The sequence below is a fragment of the Tamandua tetradactyla genome, chromosome 3 (genome assembly GCF_023851605.1).
Source record: "Tamandua tetradactyla isolate mTamTet1 chromosome 3, mTamTet1.pri, whole genome shotgun sequence".
NCBI lineage: Eukaryota > Metazoa > Chordata > Mammalia > Pilosa > Myrmecophagidae > Tamandua > Tamandua tetradactyla.
In genome coordinates, this window is record NC_135329.1 from 194,867,379 (window position 1) to 194,886,235 (window position 18,857).

An 18,857-nucleotide genomic window follows, 5' to 3' on the forward strand; every position below is an offset into this window, starting at 1 on the left:
TTTAGTATAGTTTGAAATTCAATGAACTCACTTAAATGTCTATTTTGTAGGGTTATTGCAGGGATTAAATAATCTCAAGTGTTTACCTCTAAACAATTTCAAGCGAATACGATGAGCGTGCTACGTTGCCTTAATAAATGGTATTAATCTGCCCCGCCTCCCAGAAGTAAACAGCGCCTCATGAGGCTTTATTTTTAAACTGCCCCCTCCCTCAACCTTAAGAAGTGGGAGGGAGGATATGCGGAGGAGGGAAAGGGGGCTGGCAGGGAACAAATTTTCTGAGTAGGTGAGATTGCTTTTGACTCTGCCGAGTCACGCGCTGGTGTTTACTCGCTGAGGGGAGGGAACTGGAAAAACGAGTGCGTCGACGGTGGAATAACGTGATGGCCAGCGCCCTTCCTGAGCAGGAGATCCTAACAAGGATCCTGGGCCTCTGAAAGCCCAGGACGCATCACACCGGAGATACGGGGCCAGCATCAGACGTTCTAGCTGCCCTGCCTGTCCAGGAAGAAGAACAAGAGCCGGGGTGGAGAAACGCGGAGACACAGTTCATTGGTCTGGCACAGACAGACACCAACCACCCGGGCAGGGATCCCGGGTCACGACTTCAGTAGCTAGAACACGCACCTGCCTACGAGCAGGGTCACCAGCAGTCACCTGCGCGCAGGCGCGGGCCGCCCCTTCTCGGCGGATAGGCCGCGTCACGTGACGAACTCGTCGCGCTGCCGTCACGTGACGCCCGACTGCTGTCTCAGCGGCAGTCTCCGCGGCGTGCGCCCCCTTCCGCCTGACGCGCCCCCAGCGGCCGCCGCGCAGCCCTGGCTCCTCGCGAGCTCGGGCGGCGGCTGCGGCGGGGCAATGGCGAGCGGCGGTGGCGGTGGTAACACCGGCGTGGGAGGAGGCCCGGGGCTGGGTCTGAGCCTCGGCCTGGGCCTGGGGCTTAGCCTAGGCATGGGTGAGGCCACCGGTGAGGCGGAGGAGGAGGCGGCCACGGCCGAGGCGGTGGGACGCTTGGCCGCAACGCTCTGGCTGCGGCTCCGCGGCTGGGAGGCGGTGTTGGCGGCGGCGCAGCGACTGCTGGTGTGGGAAAAGCCGCTGCACAGCCTGGTCACGGCGGCTGCGCTCAACGGCCTCTTCTGGTAACGGCAGCGGAGGAGGGGGGCGGGGCCGGGCTGCGCGGGGAGAGCGGGGGCGGGAGGGGCCGGTGTACCATTCCCCGATCTGTGGGGGTTGTCTCTTGGCTTAGAGGGGGTGACTCATCCCACAGATTTTAAAGGGAGAAAGCCCACCTGGGTGCCCTTCCCCGATCTTTGGGTCGCGGAGTCAGGCCTGGGTGTTCCCATTGCCCGATCGTTGGTGCTTTTTGCCTTCTGCGATGGATGGAGGAGCCTCTCTCACTCATTCACCCGCTGAGGTTCCTGTCTCTCCCTCAGGTTGCTCTCTTCGTCGTCCCTCCGGCCCTTCTTCGTACTTAGCGTCTCACTTTTAGTCTATCTTCTTCTGGATCTCTGGCAGCCTCGCTTCTTCCCTGAGGTCTCGGGTGAGTGTTGCTTCTTTGATTTATTGTGTCTGACCCCGCTGATGGATTGAATGGTGAGGGAAATGTGCAGCAGGCCCCCTGCTTCCTAAGCACCCTCTTACTCCCTCCCCCATACTTAGGAAGTGGGAATTCCCATAATGGGAATTTCCGTTTCCCAAAGTCAGTGTTACTGATGGTGTGGTAGTTAAGAATGTGGACTCTTCAATCAGATTACCTCGGTTGTTTCCTACTCTGCTGCTTGGTATGTGTGAGACTTTGTATAAGTCACTCGGAATCTCTGTCTCAGTTTCCTCATCCATAAAACAGGAATGACAGAAATTGCTTTGGCAGGATTAGCTGTTTTATACATGTTATGTGCTTACAGTAGTAATTCACACAAGATACAAATCATGTAAATAAATATTAACTTTTAATGTGTTTGTCATTATCCATATATATGCTTAATAGGTATTTTGGAACAATGTGTAAGTTACTTAGAAAATAATTATAGTGCCAGGTATTGTATGATATGCTTGGGATATAAATATAAGTAAGATGTGATTCCTTGTGTTTGAAAAGAGTAGAATGTAAGAAAGGAGACAAATATAACAGTAACAGTGTATCTTTTCCTGCCACTGGCATCTGAAGAAAGTGTTCTGGGACTGCAGAAGAGGGGCAACTGTTTCTCTCTTGGAAAGTGTCTGTCAGGGCCCCTACCACTCAGTAATTTGTTCCCCTCCTTTCTCTATAGCATCATCCCCAGAGGAGCCACACTCTGACAGGTGAGTGCAGGCCGCCTTTTGAAGACAAATGCCCAAATCCTGTCTTGCTTGCTGGTACTGATGTTAACACAGTGCAGGGCAATCCTGTGGAAGCTGCAGGTATAGACCCCAGCATAGTGAATGGATTAGTAATAAGCCACAGAGTTTACTTGGTTATACATTCATGTGTGCGTGTTTTTATGGACAGAGGCCTCTGTGCTCTGGGCTTTGCTTCCCATGAACAACACAGCCTCCCTTTGTGAGGTGGGGTTGTCTGCTTCCTTAGGTTAAAGACCTCATTGGCATTCCCAGAGAGATTTAAGTGCTTAGGAAGCTAGTATCTGAAGCCTCCAGGGGTTATTCATGTCTCCCCAGTGAGGGTGCGGGGTCAGGCGCCCGGCCGCATCTGCTGAGTGTGCCCGAGTTATGCAGATACCTGGCTGAGAGCTGGCTCACCTTCCAGATTCACCTGCAGGAGCTGCTGCAGTATAAGAGGCAGAATCCAGCTCAGGTAACCTCCCCCATGCTGCACAACAGTTCTTTGCACCTTGAGAGGATAGAGGTGGGGGAGGATGGGGAGGAGTGATGTACACTCTATGGTTGGAGATCCTGAAGGAAGAGGCCTGATTGCTTCCTTGAGGCCATATTCACATCTAGTAGCATGGTACAGGAGGCAGGGTTGCCTTGGAATAAGCTTCCAGTGTTCTAACACTACCTTCTGCCTAGGCAAACCAATCTAAATTATAGCTATTTGGCAGTATCTACTGCAAATTTCCTGAATTAGTGACCTAGAGACTCCTCTTGTTTAGACTGGGATCACCAAATTCCCAGAGGGCATACCCATTCTTCTAACAACTGAGCAGTAATTTCTTACACGGATGGGTGGGGCTCATATCTCAGCACAAGGCTCTCTTCAGACCCTGTGCTCTTCTCTTTAGTTCTGTGCTCGAGTCTGCTCTGGCTGTGCCATGCTGGCTGTGCTGGGACACTACGTTCCAGGGATTATGATTTCCTACATTGTCTGTGAGTAGAGCGTGGCCCCTGCCCTTCTCAAAGCCTTCTTCTTGTCTTTCCCTGGACACTGAGGGAAGAGTATACTCTCTCTGCTCAGTTACCTGTTTACAGAGCTCTCTAAGGATACTGTAGTATTACTAATTGGAATAGTCATCTGGGGTGGAGGGAAGAGGTTGGCATAGCTTCAGGAAAGGGCTCTGACTTCCTTCTGCCCGTCTTGGTCATTAGTTGTATGACTTTAGGGAGCATTGAGTGCCCTCTTTAACCCATAGTGCTGAGCATCCTGCTGTGGCCCCTCGTGGTTTATCATGAGCTGATCCAGAGGATGTACACACGCCTTGAGCCCCTGCTCATGCAGCTGGACTACAGCATGAAGGCAGAAGCTGATGCCCTGCACCACAAACATGACAAGAAGAGTAAGGGATCCCTTATCCCAGGAGGGCCAAAGTGGGGAGGGCCTTGGTTTATGGCCCATGAATGCCCTGGAATTTAGATATGCTTCAGGCCCTTGGCCATGCTTGTTTACCCTCACCCCCATCCCAGCATCTGTGCTTGGTCACTGTCCTACTACTCTTACCTCCTACAGAGCGGCAGGGAAAGAACATACCCCCCGGAGGGGATGAGCCACTGGCAGAGACAGAGAGTGAAAGCGAGGCAGAACTGGCTGGCTTCTCTCCAGTGGTGAGGTCCAGGGGGCTAGGGGTGACAAATAAAAGGCTGGGGGAAGATTTTTCTCATGTTCTGTCTGCTTTAGAGCTGCCATCTCTCAAGGGGGTGGGAAGCAGGGATAAATGGGACATGGAACAGGGAAGGGGTATTGTGGGAAATTGGTTCTCTTATTCCCTCACCTCTTGTGATCAACCTGGTTTTCCTGCAGGTGGATGTGAAAAAAACAGCACTGGCGTTGGCCATTACAGACTCAGAGCTGTCAGATGAGGAAGCTTCTATATTGGAGAGTGGTGGCTTCTCTGTATCCCGGGCCACTACGCCACAACTGACAGATGTCTCTGAGGGTATGGGAGCCCCTTGTCCCTACTAATCTTCCTATCCCCTGTCCTAGGACACTGGTTGTGCTCTCTGGCCCTTCATGAATGTTATCTCTAGGGAACTGACTCTATAATTCTACTATAAACTCTGGAAAGACCGTAACACCTAGAACTTAGCCCAGCATTCCTTATTCTGAGTTCTCATCCTGAAATTGACAGGCCTGATGTGGCCAATCAGAATGGCAGGTCTAGTCCTGGTTTTGTTCTTTGCACAGATTTGGACCAGCAGAGCCTGCCAAGTGAGCCGGAGGAAGCCCTGAGCCGGGAGATAGGGGAGGGAGAGGAGGCAGAGCTAGCCCCACCCGAAGATCTGCTGGGCCCTCATCAGACCCTCTCAAAACAAGCCCTGGACTCAGAGGAGGAGGAAGACATGGCAGCCAAGGAAACCTTGCTTCGGCTCTCATCCCCCCTGCACTTTGTGAACACACACTTCAATGGCACAGGGTCCCCCTCAAATGGAGTGAAGTGCTCCTCTGGGGGATCAGTGGAGACACTGAACCCAGAGGCAGTGAGTGGTGACCTCACCACTCTGCTCAGCACCCTGTCACCCCCAGTTTGCCTTGCTGAAAGTGACCCAGTACCCTCCCCCTCAGTATTCCCACCTCTTCCCCAGGACTTACCCCAGCCCCTGCCTGCCCCTGAGGAAGAAGAGGCGCTCACCACTGAGGACTTTGAGTTGCTGGATCAAGGAGAGCTGGAGCAGCTGAATGCAGAGCTGGGCTTGGGGCCAGAGACACTCCCAAAACCCCTTGATGCTCCACCCCCTCCATCTTTGGGGTCTGACACCCTATCTCTGGCACAGTCAGACCAAGAAGCTCAGGCCATGGCAGTGCCATGAGCCATGGGAGAGGGAGCTGCAGGCACAGTAGGTTTTCCTGGCTAGTGGTGACATTTTCCTCCTTTCCCTCCTACCTGGGGAGGGGCACTGAGTGGGAAAGCTGGTTGTGGGATAGCAGCCAGTCGACCCTCTCCCTGCCTGCCTGCCTGCTGTCTCAGGGCTGGTGCAGGACCTGTGCCTGGGATTGGTTTTAAGACTGTAAATAATTTTACATTTGGGTTAGTGGATGCAAACAGGCCTAGGGAAGTCCTTCCTGCAGCCTACACTTGCCTCCCTTTCTCATCTTTATTCTCATTCCACTCTGCCCCAAGCCCTGGTGGTTTTCCCTTCTTTCCCTCCTATCCTCAGGGACCTGTGCTGCTCTGCCCTCATGTCCCAGTTGGTTGTTTAGTCCAGGCACTTGATCATTTTTCTCTCCTGTCCTTCTCTGCTTTATTTCTCTGCTGTGTCCTCTGCTTAGCACTTCAGCCCCTACTCTTTCCTAGCTTCTCCTTCATAGCAGGACCTGGCTAAGCTTTAGGGAGGTTCCTGGTCTGGAAGACAAAGCCTAAACCTGGCGTGGCTGATCAGGCAGTAGTTAGGCACCTAGATCACTAGCCAGTGTAACCTTCATTGCACTTTCATACTAGTTTATTCTGGCTTTTGATGTTACAGGAGGAGAGCAGGGATCCCACAGTACATACACCAGCACTGGGGTTGGTTAACATGAGCTCTGTCTTGTTAGGATAAGGTGCCTCCTTACTATCTCAGGAAGGAATGAGGAGACCTGCTTTTCTTGGCTATAAGTGGTCCATGTGTGTGGGACCCCCTGCTAGGGTTGGGAAAGTGGACAGTAACATCTCTGCAGGTGTTGACTGGAAAAATAAAGTTAATTGGCTAGAATTCCTGCTACCTGCCTGCCTCCCTGTGAACTGCCTCCCACACTGTTTGACCCCCTCTTCATTCCTTACCCCTTGTTCCAAATCTTACAGCTGTTTATTTACCTTGGTACAAAACAAGGATTACCCAAACAGCCCTAATATCCCGTCATCTTCCCTGACAGTGTGATATGTTTAGTGAGATTTTTAGCATGTGTGAATAAAGTATACACAGGAGGAAATTGCCTTGTCTACCCAATCAATAGAAGTTTGAGACCATAATTGCTTTCTATCATGTTTCCTTCAGTCTTAATTACCTTCTTACGTAGTCCTCACCCATCTACATGCTAACAATTATTGCTTAACACTGGTTTATACCGAGGGAGTTAACCTGAAGAATTATATCTGTATCAAACTGGTTTCTGGGCAAGGAACAGTGAGGAAACAGCTAATGATGAATGCGTAATAGATATTTGGCACTGTTCTCAGTGATTTATATGTATATAAGCTCATGTTTTCCTCACAGCCCTACAAGATAGGTACTGTTATTGCCTCCATTTTACAGGCACATTAACCGAAGGTCACAAGACCTAGTAAATGTTGGGGCCAGAGACCAAAAGAAAGCAATGTGGTCCAGCAAATGCACTCTTAAGAGGAGGCCTCTGTCCATTGGTAGGGCACAATTACTCAATGTCTTGGGAACAGTAGAGGACCTGTAATCTTGGCTTCACAAAGGATGGACCCTTGGCAAGCTTCCCTCTTTAGGAAAGAACACCAAAGTACAGGAATGAGAAGATAACTTCCTTAATGAGTTCATGGTCTCTACCTTCATTTGGAAGTACCATATGGCTGAGGTACTTGTCTTTTGAGGTTGACTTCTTTGCCATGTCCCTCCAACATGTGTGAGAATTTTCCCTCTCCATTTGTTTCACATTTGCTTGAGAGACAGTCTTTCAAAACTGACTGTGGTCCTTCCCTGTGCTATGAAGGAACATGAATTTTTAATCTAGAGTTTTCAGAGAATGAAAATTCTATCAACGAATAGGCAATTGAAAATAAAATCAAATCAGAAAAACAGCGTCTTCCATGTGCCCCACTTTTAATCAATTTCCATATTAAACTTCCAGTTTGAGGATAGAGCCAGAAGCTTGTAGCTGGATCAAAATGCTAACCATAGATTTGGAATTCCTTCCATAAGGGTCCATTCTTGACATTCACCCTTGGCTGCTGGTTGTTATGTGTCTGACTGTTTTTTTTTTTTTTTTTTTTTTGCTCCCCTGCTCCTCCATTATCAGGTGTCTTGGCTATTTCATGTGCTATGATGAAAGAGACAAAGGAAAGCTTCTCATATGAATGAAAGAAAAATGAGTAGAAATGCGAAACCTACAATTAAGTTCAGAAAACCAAGTATAGAAGTAGTACAAAGTGGGGGAAGAAGAGTTGGCTACATTTTGGTAGGGGGTAGGGAGTGCGTTTTCGTTAACAAATTCTAATCGAACCATATCGTAATGTAACTGTATAAATGTAATTGTAGACTGTGCTAATAGAAATAGTCTCCAAAACAATGAAGGTAATAACTATAGCATACTGCACGTGTTAGAATAGTTCTGGAGGATGGCTCGCAATACTCATGGATAAAGTGACAAATTACAGTGTCCAGGAGAGGCCTACCAGAAATAAAGGCTGTAAATAGACATATGAGAAATTGTTGATGGAACTAAAAATGTTTAATCCCGGAAGAGAAAGTTAAATTGGGTCATACCAGCTGCCTTCAAACATCCGAAGGGTGGTCTGTAGGTCTTCAGAAGACAAACATTAAATCTTTGGGTAGATTTTTGTTAACAACAGTGCTAGGCAGAATTGGTTTTCTAGTTAATGGCTATTGAAAAGCAGAGTAGTTTAAAATCATCTTTAAAACTAGAAGATCAAGGGTACAGAATCTAAAAGGGGAATCATTAATTCCTTCACAGAGGGACAAGGTATCACTATGTTGTTTTGCTTTTAGTATCCCGCTAAAGTCTCTTTGGACTTCTCCCCCATTTGCTCCCTCAAATGTTGCTATTTCCTTGGGTCTGTTGTTGGTTCGCATTTCTTCGTACTCTGCTCACTCATCCTGGGCAATTTAATGTACATCCACTGTTCTAGTTTGCTAGCTGCCGGAATGCAATATACCAGAAACGGAATGGCTTTTAAAAGGGGTAATTTAATGAGTTGCTAGTTTACAGTTCTAAGGCTGAGAAAATGTCCCAATTACAACAAGGCTATAGTAATGTCCAATCAAAGGCATCCAGGGAAAGATACCTTGGTTCAAGAAGGCCGATGAAGTTCAGAGTTTCTCTCTCAAGTGAGATGGCACAAGGCAAACACAGTCAGGGCTTCTCTCTCAGCTGGAAGGGCACATGGCAAATACGGCGTCATCTGCTAGCTTTCTCTCCTGGCTTCCTATTTCATGAAGCTCCCCGGGAGGCATTTTCCTTCTTCATCTCCAAAGGTCACTGGCTGGTGGACTCTCTGCTTCGTGGTGCTGCAGCATTCTCTGCCCTCTCTGAGTCTCTCATTCTCCAAAATGTTTCCTCTTTTATAGGACTTCAGAAACTAATCAAGACCCACTCAAATGGGTGGAGACATGTCATCCCCTAATCCAGTTTAACAACCATTCTTAACTAAATCACATCAACCAGGGAAATGATCTCATTACAGTTTCAAATATACAGTATTGAATAGAGATTATTCTACCTTTACGAAATGGGATTTATATTAAAACATGGCTTTCTTAGGGGGCATATATCCTTTCAAACCAGCACATCCACCTAGTTTCCATTCATATGCTGATGACTTCCAAATTTTAGCCCTTTCCTAGAACATCGAAGTAGGCATCTCTGCTTGAATAGCCCATGAGTACCTTCTCAATATATCAAAAATTGACTTAAGAGCACTGAACTAACTATATGTTTGAATGTGGTTAAAAGGGGGAAACGGTAAGTTGTAAACAAACAAAAACCCAAGCACAACCTCTTTCCACTCTGAGCTCCACCCCCATCCCCAACTGCTCCAATAGATAGATTTTTTCTGTATTTTACACCTTGCTTGTTGGCACACCAACTATGGAGGCCTACTTTTCCCTTAGCCCACACCCATTCATACCAATTGCTGCCAATTTAGTGTCCTAATTATTTATCTCGTAACTCTGTAACCTCCATTACAGTCCCAATTCACACCCTTCTCCTCTCACCTGGCCTACTGTGGTGGTTTCCCTGACCACACTTTTATCCCATACCCCAAACTCATGCTCAACAAGGTGACTAGATTATTTCATATCCAAATCCGATGACCTTTCTGCTATTATTAATCCAAGGCTCTCCTCGCATAAGTTTAAGCCTTCTGAGATCTGACCTTGTCCTGTCTTGCTCTTTACCCAACAGCAACATCAAACAGTTTGACTGTCCCTCTGCTCAGCTGTGTTACCCCACCCTACCCCTGCCCTTCACACACACACACACACACCCTATCCCTCTGCTTGGCAAATGCTTTACTAGTCTTTTAGGATATTCTTTGAGCCACACCCCATCCAGACCCCACTCCTCCCCCATATCAGATCTTCTTGTCTAGTACTCTTACAGTATCTTGTGTATAATTCTACTTTTCTATGTATCACATAGATTCTCCATTCTACCTATTAGGTACGTGTATAGGCTAGATTGGTATCTGCATATTTGCATAACATCCACTGTACTGCTTGTTCTTGGGGGCAGGGACTACATTTTATTCCTCTGAATATTCCCAAAGCCTAACCCAGTTCTGGCACATGGTAGATGCTCAATAAATGTATGTTGGACTAAACTGAACTGGTGTGGCTGGAGTAGTGAGTTCTAACTTTTGAAGCAGCCAGTGTAGAGTGTGTTGATTGGCATATATCTTTTGATGGTAAATATCTTGCCTTTGTTTGTGTATTTATTTACTTATTTATGTATTTGTTTATTTATTGTTCTACAGTGAATACCAACTAAGTTAAAATAACCCAGAGGTTTATAACAGAGGTTTTTATTCCTGGACTAGGTTCAAGAAAGGTAAGGTAATTAAGAACTGGAGGTTTGTGTTTGTTTTGGAGCTAAAGGCTTTTCTGAGTTTAAGGTAAATTTACCTAACCAGCACTGTCTTCTGCAATTGCATCAAATTATCACGCCTTTTGGAAAATAATCTTGACCAAACTATTCAGACTCTTGACTAAATATTTTGATAATAAAATATTTAGGAATTTTAAAAAATCCAATTGAATATAATACTGCTTGCTTGAAAAAGTTATCTGTAAATCAGCAGAAATGGAATAAGGTTAAATTTTGGACTATGTTTGGTTTTTAAGCATAAAAAGTGAGTTTATACTTATCACAAAAGATAATTATAGTGATTTGGATCTATGTACCTCCAAAAAATATACTCTTAAACTAATCCATTCCTGTGAGTGAGACCCCATTTTGTAAGTAGGACCTTTTGGTGAGGTTACTCCAGGTAAGGTCTGACTCAATTCAATTAGACTGAATCTCAATCCTACTACTGAGTCCTTCATAAACCGTTGAAAGAAGTGGCCACGTTCATTGCCATGTGACAAAGGAGCTCCAGAATGCCAGGCTTTGGGAAGAAATCATCACCTTGAGGAAGCCCTGGTTTGGAATTCCCCTAACCTCAAAACCATGAGCATGAGCTATTAAATTCCCATTGTTTCAGTTAAATCATTGTGTAGTATTTGCTTGAGCAGCCAAGGAAACTTAAACAATAATGAAAAACTGATGAGCTATTTAAGATTAAAGGAGACCAAACAGACATCACTAATTGCAAGGTGTGATCTTGGATTGGAACCTGGGAAGGGGGTGGGATGGGATGGGGAATGTTACTATAAAGGACACTTGGAAGGACCTGAACAATTGGTCGAAACGGAATGTGGGTTGTATGTTAGATAAAAGATTGCATCAAGGTCAAATTTCTTAAATTTGATAATTCAACTGTGGTTCTCTGGGGGTATCCTTATTCCTAGAAAATCCATTCTGAGAATTTTAGGGGTGAAGATCATGATCTTTGCAATTTATATCAAATGGTTTGGAAAGTAAAATAAATAAATAAGGGCAAGTGTACATATAGCATGCGTGTGTGTGTGTGGAGAAAGAATGATAAAGCAAATTTGGCAAAACACTGAGAAGAAATACATATGATATAGTGCGTAGAAGCTTACTATTCAATGGATAGATATATTGAAGTGTATTCAGCAATCAGAATTAATAAAGTGCTGTTAAACACAAAAATATGGGCAAATCTCATAAACAAATGTTTAGCAAAAGAACAATCAAGCATAAGGACATTAAGCTCACCTGAAGGAATACGTATCAGACATATTTTGCATACATATATGCAGACATATTTTGAAACCACCTCACAAAGCTCATCTGAAGACTGTATTAAAGAGTTTGGACTGACAGTCTTTACATGAAGAAAATTAAAGGCAATATATCAATACATAGGAAATTACCAAATTTAGTAATAACTGAAGAAATATACATTTAAACAACTAATAATATAGACTTGTTAAATTACTTAGTATGCGTTAGTCACAGAACCACGTGCTTTACATGTATTTTTTTACTTAATCTTCAGTACAGCCCTTTGATGTAGGTGCTATTCTTTTACCAATTTTACAGATGTGGAAACTGAGGTAAAATGGCTTGTCCAAAGTCACATAGCTGGCTGTGGTTACAGTATGTTTTCCAGTATTCTAGTATTCTCATATATTGTCCTATTAAAAAGTACCAAATTAGCAGAATTTTAGTTAAGTAAAATCTTTCAGCATAAAGAAAGAAATCTGGATTCTGAGTCATTTATAAATGAGATATCTGCATTCAAAAATTTGAACACACAAAGTTTTATTTGTTTAGAAAGTACTGTTGCATTCCACAGACTTCAAGCAAAACAGAAAAATGTCAATAGACAAAAACAAGCTTCTATTGCAAGAATAACTATTCTAGTTCAGACTTTTTAAACAAGTAGAATTAGGAACAGGATAATATTGAAATTAATATGGGTTCTCTGCATCAGAATCTCAATCTATAGTCAATAACATTTCAGAAATCCTCCCTTGAAACAAAAACTAGAGTTTTCTAGAGATTAAAATGAAAATCGCGTTCACGCAGAGAAACAAAATAAGTTGTTCAAAAAGATCTTCCAGAGGATAGGCTGAGTTCATCCCTGCTCTGTGGAACAACTGGAGAAAGGACAGAGAATGACCCAAACAGCAGTTCCAGTATATGAGTGACCCGAGAGGGACTTCTACATTATATAGGGAGGACCTGGGTGAAAAAGCGAAAAATTACGACCTAGAGGTCAGGGTGTGTTTACTCAGTCGGGACTGCACCTGCGGCGGCTGCGACGCACAGGCTGGACCCCGTGCCCCAGGAGCAGCGCCCACCCACACTCACCCCTCTGTTTCAGCTTGGGTGCTCTTCCCTCTCAGTGCCTCAGCCAGGACTTCCCTATGGGGACCCGGAAGCCAGCAGTCTTGGTTTACATTTGCACAAAGACGTCGCTGCCCGGACTCAGTGCCTGACCCCCGACCCTGAGACAGGCTGTTGTGGGTGCCTGGTTTTGGCGTAGACTGGGGGGAGGTGGGGGGCTCTCGCCTGGGGAGGAGGGGGTTCGCAGACAGAGCCGTTCTGACAACTGGCTTACGAAAGAGGCACTCTGAGTCACGCTACCTCTATCCTTTCTCCTCAGAGGCCAGGAGCACTCACCTTGTGCATGGGTTTAAAGGCGGGCCGGGGGAGCGAGCCTCACTGCGCGGCCAGGCACTCCGGGGCTGGCTGTGGGCAGGGGAACTTCAAACTCTCAACCCCACATCCCAAGGTCATTGCACGGGAGCCTGGGAATCACCAGACCTACCATGCCCACAAGTGGATTTTCCACCAAGGAGTACACAGCCCGGCCCCAGCCCACACCCCCCGGGTTGGAGACTTTCATTGCTTACGGAGACCTATAGCCTTGACTGGATTAGCAACCCATCTTGATCTTGCCCAGTCTGCAGCAGCATTCAGGGACAGGCAGACCTGAGGGGAAGAGGAATCCAATAGCGCCATCTGCTGGGACAGGGATAGGGCACTCTGGCAAACTGCCTTTCTCCCTAGCTTTTAACAGATCTTCAATTAGAATTGCACCTCCTGCATGAGGTCCCAGCCTTGGTTTGGAAAGGGATTACTGACAAACTAGTGCAAAAGGAGTCCTTCAATGCAAACCTAAGCAACTTCAAAATCTTAGATAAGCGAGAGAAATCAACTTTCAAAATACCCTTATCAAGATAATCAAATGCCAAGAAATCAAAAAAAATTACTAAGCTTCTGAAAAGGCAAGAAAATATGACCAAGCCAGAGAAAACACATAATTGGGAACAAGTAATCAAAGATGTTTATGCAAATATCCTAAATAATTTCAATGGGTTGACTAAAGACATAAAGGATTCTTCTTCTAGAAGAGCATAAGGAAGAATTTGAAAGAATGAATAAAAAAATAGTAGATCTTATGGAGATAAAAGACACTGTACAGCAAATTAAAAATATATTAGAGGGTGGGCCATGGTGGCTCAGTGGCAGAGTTCTCGCCTGCCATGCCAGAGACCCAGGTTTGATTCCCGGTGCCTGCCCATGCAAAAAAAAAAAAATATATATATATATACAAATATTTTATACATACATACATATTAGAGATGCATAGCAAATTTGAAGAGGCACGAAAAAGAATAAGCAAACGAGAGGACATGACCACTGAATTCAAATGCCCCCAAAAAAGAAATGGTGAAAAAGATGGAAAAATTCGAATTGAATCTTAATGAAATGATAGCGTGAAATGAACAAATATAAGAATCATTAGTGTCCCAGGAGGGGAAAGAAGAATAAAGATCTGGGAAATTATTTTGGGAGATAATTGGGGAAAACTTCCCAACCCTTATAAAAGACATTAATATGCAATTCAAAGAAGCCCAACAAACTCCAAATACAATAAATCCAAATTTGACCAACTGCAAGACACAGTGTCTAATAAGACTGTCAAATGCTGAAGAGAAGTAGAAAGTCCTGAAAGCAGAGGAGAAAAGCTATTCACCTCATACAAGGGAAGCCACATAAGACTACATTTTCACTACTCAACAGGCACCACAGAGGTAAGAAGGCAGTGGAATGATATGGTTAAGATTCTGAAAGAGAAAAATTGTCAGCCAAGACTTCTTTACCCAGAAAAATTGTCCTTAAGATGTGAGGTAGAATAAGTACATCCCTCTCTTCACATTTTCTCCAGCACTTATATCTTTCTGCTTACTTTTTAAACAGTTTATTCACACACCATAGAATCCATCCTAAGTAGATAATCAATGGTTCCCAATATAATTACAAAGTTATACTTTCACCACCACAATCTATATGGGGACATCTCCATTTTTCCCCAAAGACAGAGGAAGAGAATTAAATTAAATTAAATTAAATTAAAAAGGTGAACATAACAACACCACCAAGAATCCTATACCTCTCCCTTTTCTTTGCCTCTTAATGACATTTAGCCTTTGTATATTGCCTTTGTTACATTTACAGGAAGCACTTAACAATGTTACTGTTACCTATAGACTCTAGTTTGCATTGATTGTATTTTTTCCATATATCATCTCAATTTCAACACCTTGCCACGTTGTCTTTATTCATTCTTGCTCATGCAAAAACATTCTTATATTTGTACACTTAATCACCATCATTGTCCACTCTAGATTCTGTTAAGCTATGCAGTCTCAGTCTTTATCTTCTATCTTCCCTTCTCATGTCATACATGCCCCTAACCTTCCTCCTGCAACCACATTCACACTCATCTTCGTTCAGTGTACTTACAATATTGTATTCCTATCAGATAGTATTGTGCTACCCATTTCTGTATGGGAAGTAGAATGGTGCAGTTCATCTGAAGGTCAGTGTGGTGGTTCCAAAGGAGGCTAAGTATAGAGTTGCCATATGATCCAGCAACCTCATTATTAGGTATACACCTGGAAGAACTTAAATTAGGGAAACGAATGAACATTTTCACACTGGTGTTTATGCCAGCTGTATTCACAACTCACAATGGATGGAGATGGCCTAAGGGTACACCAACTGATTAATGGAAGGGCAAATTGTGGTGTATAGATACAATGGAATATTAACCAGCAGCAAGAATGAATGAAGCTGTGAGGCGTGCAGCAAGGTGAATGGAACTTGAGGACAGTATGTTGAGTGAGATAAGCCAGAAATGAAAAGATAAACATTAATTGGTCATTAATATGGACTAACTATAGTGTGTAAACTCTGAGAATTGAATTTGAGAGAATAAGTTATCAGGCTCCTAGACTGTAAACTCCTACAGTAGTCACATCTCTTCTAGAATTGTAACAGTTATTTCTAAGTTCTGAGATGCTGAGCTCATTGTGTATAACTTGGTCACACATGAGTGTGACACCTGAGGCTCAGGGCTAGCATTCTGCAGCTATGCAAGTCAGTATTATACCAGACAGCAGCTGATAAAAAAAAAAAGCTGAAAAGAGGTCAGGCTTCAATTAGATACATGAATGAAGCAGATATGGTTAGGATAAGGTAATTCAGACTAAAGGGTAGAGGATGATATTGACTGTGTTTTAAAACTTCAGCTTCTGTGTGAAACCAAAGGAAGAAATGCTTATTTGGTGCATAGTTTATATTTTCTGTAACACACTATCTAATTTAACTTGTATGGTCAATTTATTTGCTTTGTCCTTCACTTCCATAAGTTCTGTGATTTGTTTTTTCAGTTTTTCTATTTCTTCTTTTTGTTCAGCCCATGTCTTCTTCATGTCCTCCCTCAATTTATCGATTTCGTTTTTGAAGAGGTTTTCCATTTCTGTTCGTATATTCAGCATTATTTGTCTCAGCTCCTGTATCTCATTTGAACTATTGGTTTGTTCCTTTGACTGGGCCATATTTTCAATTTTCTGAGCGTGATCCGTTATCTTCTGTTGGCGTCTGGGCATTTAATCAGATTTCCCTGGGTGTTGGACCCAACCGGTTAAAAGATTTTTCTGTGAAATCTCTGGGTTCTGTTTTTCTTATCCTGCCCAGTAGGTGGCGCTCGTGGCACTCGTTTGTCTGCGGGTCCCACCAGTAAAAGGTGCTGTGGGTCCTTTAACTTTGGAAAACTCTCCCCGTGGGGGAGGTTCGCCAGCTGAAGTGGCTTGGAGGAGTGCCAATCCGAATCTCCCAGCCGGCCCGGGGATCCGAAGGCGGGGAGGGTCGCCGACTGCCACAGCCCAGGAGAGCGCCCGTCCGAATTTCCTAGTCGGCCCAGGGTGCCAAGCATGGCGGGAGGGCGCCAGCCGCCGTGGCTTGAGGGGACCGCCTGCCCAATTCTGCCAGCTGGCCCGGGAAGGAGGAAGGGAGGGACTCCGGCCGCTTGCCGCCCCGCCCGGGGAAGCCCGCGCCCCTCAGCGATCTCACCGGAGCGGGTTCTCTCAGCCAGTCAGCCGTTCCAGGATGGGGTACGCTGTCTTTTTGATCTCTGTTGTGGCTCCGGGAGCTGTTCTGTATCGTTTCTACTCCCCTAGTAGCTGTTCTGGAGGAGGAACTAAGATCCGCGTGTCTTACTAAGCCGCCATCTTCTCCAGAAGTCTTGATGGAGTATTTATTATATGAATTTCATTTCCTGATTTTGAGGGGTATGCTGGAGCCGCCAAATTTTCCTTTACCTATCCGGGAGACAGAGGAACGCTTGATTTCCCGAGCGGGAGACGCCTTTGTTTCTGCCCCCGCGCTGAGACCCTCTCCGCAGAGGGACTGGTCAATTTATTTGAACACCATAATTTCATGGAACCTTTAGTAGAGAGTGAGATCTTGTGGGTTTACATAGGTTGGTGTGAAGCCCCAATACACCCCAGAGTAATTTGGGCAGAGAATAAAAAAGAATTGGCAAAGCCCCATTGAGGAACTGGGGAAAATGTGAACATATTCAACTTTCCCACCTGGGGAAAACCTGATATTCTTACAAGCATTGGGGACTACCAATTTGATAGGCCAAGCCCTCAATCTTGGGGCTTGCTTTTATGAAACTTATTTCTGCAAAGGAGATAGCTAAGCCTGCTTATAAATATGCTTAAAAGTCACCCCCAGAGAACCTCTTTTGTTGTTTAGATGTGGCCTCTCTCTCTAAGCCAGCTCTGCAGGTGAGCTCACTGTCCTCCCCCTCTGTGGGACATGACTCCCAGGGATGAGCCTGGCCCTGGCATCCTGGGATTGAGAAAGCCTCCTTGACCAAAAGGGATAAGAGAAATGAAACAAAATAAAGTTTTAGTGGCTGAGAAATTTCAAATAGAATCAAGAGGTCATTCCAGAGGTTAGTCTTATGCATTATATAGATGTCCTTTTTCAGTTTTTAATGTGTTTGAAAAGCTAGAAGGAAATACCCGAAACCATTGAACTATAGTCCAGTAGCCTTGATACCAAAAATGATAGTATAACTATATAGTTTTTATGGTGTGACCATGTAATTGTGAAAACCTTGTGACTGATACTCCCTTTATCCAGTATCTAGACAGATGGGTAAAAATAAGGACAAAAAATAACAATAATAGGGGGAGTATAGGAGATATAGGATGTTTTGGGTGTTCTTTTTTACTTTTACTTTTTTATTGTTTTCAACTTTTTTTTGAGTAATGAAAATGTTAAAAAATTGACTGTGGTGATGAATGACATGATGATACTGTGAAGCACTGATTTTACACTTTGGATGATTATATGGCATGTGAATATATCTCGGTAAAGTTACATTAAAAAAAGTGAGGGAGAGGTTAAAATTTCCACAGACAAACAAATGCTGAGAGAATTTGTTAATAAGAAGCCTGCCCTAGAAGAAATACTGAAGGGAATTCTGCTGGCTGAAAAAAAGATAGGAGACAGAGGTCTGGAAGAGGGCACAGAATTGAAGAGTATTATTAAGGGCAACTTAAAGGGGAGAGAGAGAGAGAGAGAGAGAGAGAGAGAGAGAGAGAAATCTGAGAAACTCCCCAATTAAAAATATAGGTTGGAAGAATTATCTTTAAAATATGATCCAAATATATGTGGTTTACAAGAGATTAATCTTAGAACCAAAGATACAAATGGATTGAAAGTGAAAAGATGGAAAAAGATATTCCACAGAAGCTGTGACCAAAAGAAGCAGGCATAGCTATGCTAATGTCAAATAAAATAGACCTTAAATGTAAACATGTCATAAGATGCAAGGAAGGACACTACCTATAATAAAAGGAACAATTCACCAAGAAGAAATAACAGTCATAAATGTTTATGCACCCAATCAAGATACTCCAAAGTACGCGAGGCAAAGATTGGCAAAACTGAAGGGAAAAAAAGATGTTTCAACAATAAAAGTGATAGATTTCAATACACCTCTCTCTTCTGTATATATGAGGGTCAATAAGGAAATAGAGAACTTAAACACTGTAATAAACAAATTAGAGCTAACATATATAGATCATTATATACCCAAGACACCATAATATACATTCTTCTCTAGTAATCATGGAATGTTCTCCAAAATAGATAATATGCTGGAGCACAAAACAGGTCTTAATAAATTTTTAAAAATATTTTTATTGTCAAAACAATATACAAATACAAACATTCTTAACATATTGACATTCCATGTTTGGTGTACAATCAATGGCTCACAATATCATCACATAGTTGCATATTCGTCAGTATGATCATTTCTTAGAACATTTGCATCACTCCAGAAAAAGAAATAAAAAGA

The 18,857-nt window shown here is 44.0% G+C and overlaps 1 protein-coding gene across 2 annotated transcripts; it reads left to right on the forward strand.

Annotated features, from left to right (window-relative positions):
• The first annotated feature begins 810 nt into the window (after window positions 1–810).
• Window positions 811–6,277, forward strand: RETREG2 (reticulophagy regulator family member 2). 2 transcript variants are annotated; one of them, XM_077155178.1, is made up of 9 exons: window positions 811–1,139; window positions 1,434–1,540; window positions 2,271–2,301; window positions 2,656–2,791; window positions 3,219–3,303; window positions 3,567–3,710; window positions 3,881–3,975; window positions 4,172–4,307; window positions 4,556–6,277. In XM_077155178.1, exons 1-9 carry the CDS (start codon window positions 859–861, stop codon window positions 5,176–5,178), a joined length of 1,638 nt encoding a protein of 545 aa, XP_077011293.1. In that variant the 5' UTR covers window positions 811–858; the 3' UTR covers window positions 5,179–6,277. The 2 variants fall into 2 exon arrangements, with proteins under 2 accessions (XP_077011293.1, XP_077011294.1); XM_077155179.1 differs by lacking the exons at window positions 811–1,139; window positions 1,434–1,540 and having other exon boundaries at window positions 2,284–2,301; window positions 2,744–2,791.
• The last annotated feature ends 12,580 nt before the right edge of the window (window positions 6,278–18,857 follow it).

Excerpts from the sequence above, each read along its gene's own strand:
- RETREG2 (XM_077155178.1), top strand. The coding sequence starts at position 859 with ATGGCGAGCGGCGGTGGCGGTGGTAACACCGGCGTGGGAGGAGGCCCG. Across the intron at positions 1,140-1,433 it reads GCGCTCAACGGCCTCTTCTG|GTTGCTCTCTTCGTCGTCCC; the intron begins GTAACGGCAGCG and ends TCTCTCCCTCAG. Across the intron at positions 3,976-4,171 it reads TGGCTGGCTTCTCTCCAGTG|GTGGATGTGAAAAAAACAGC; the intron begins GTGAGGTCCAGG and ends GTTTTCCTGCAG.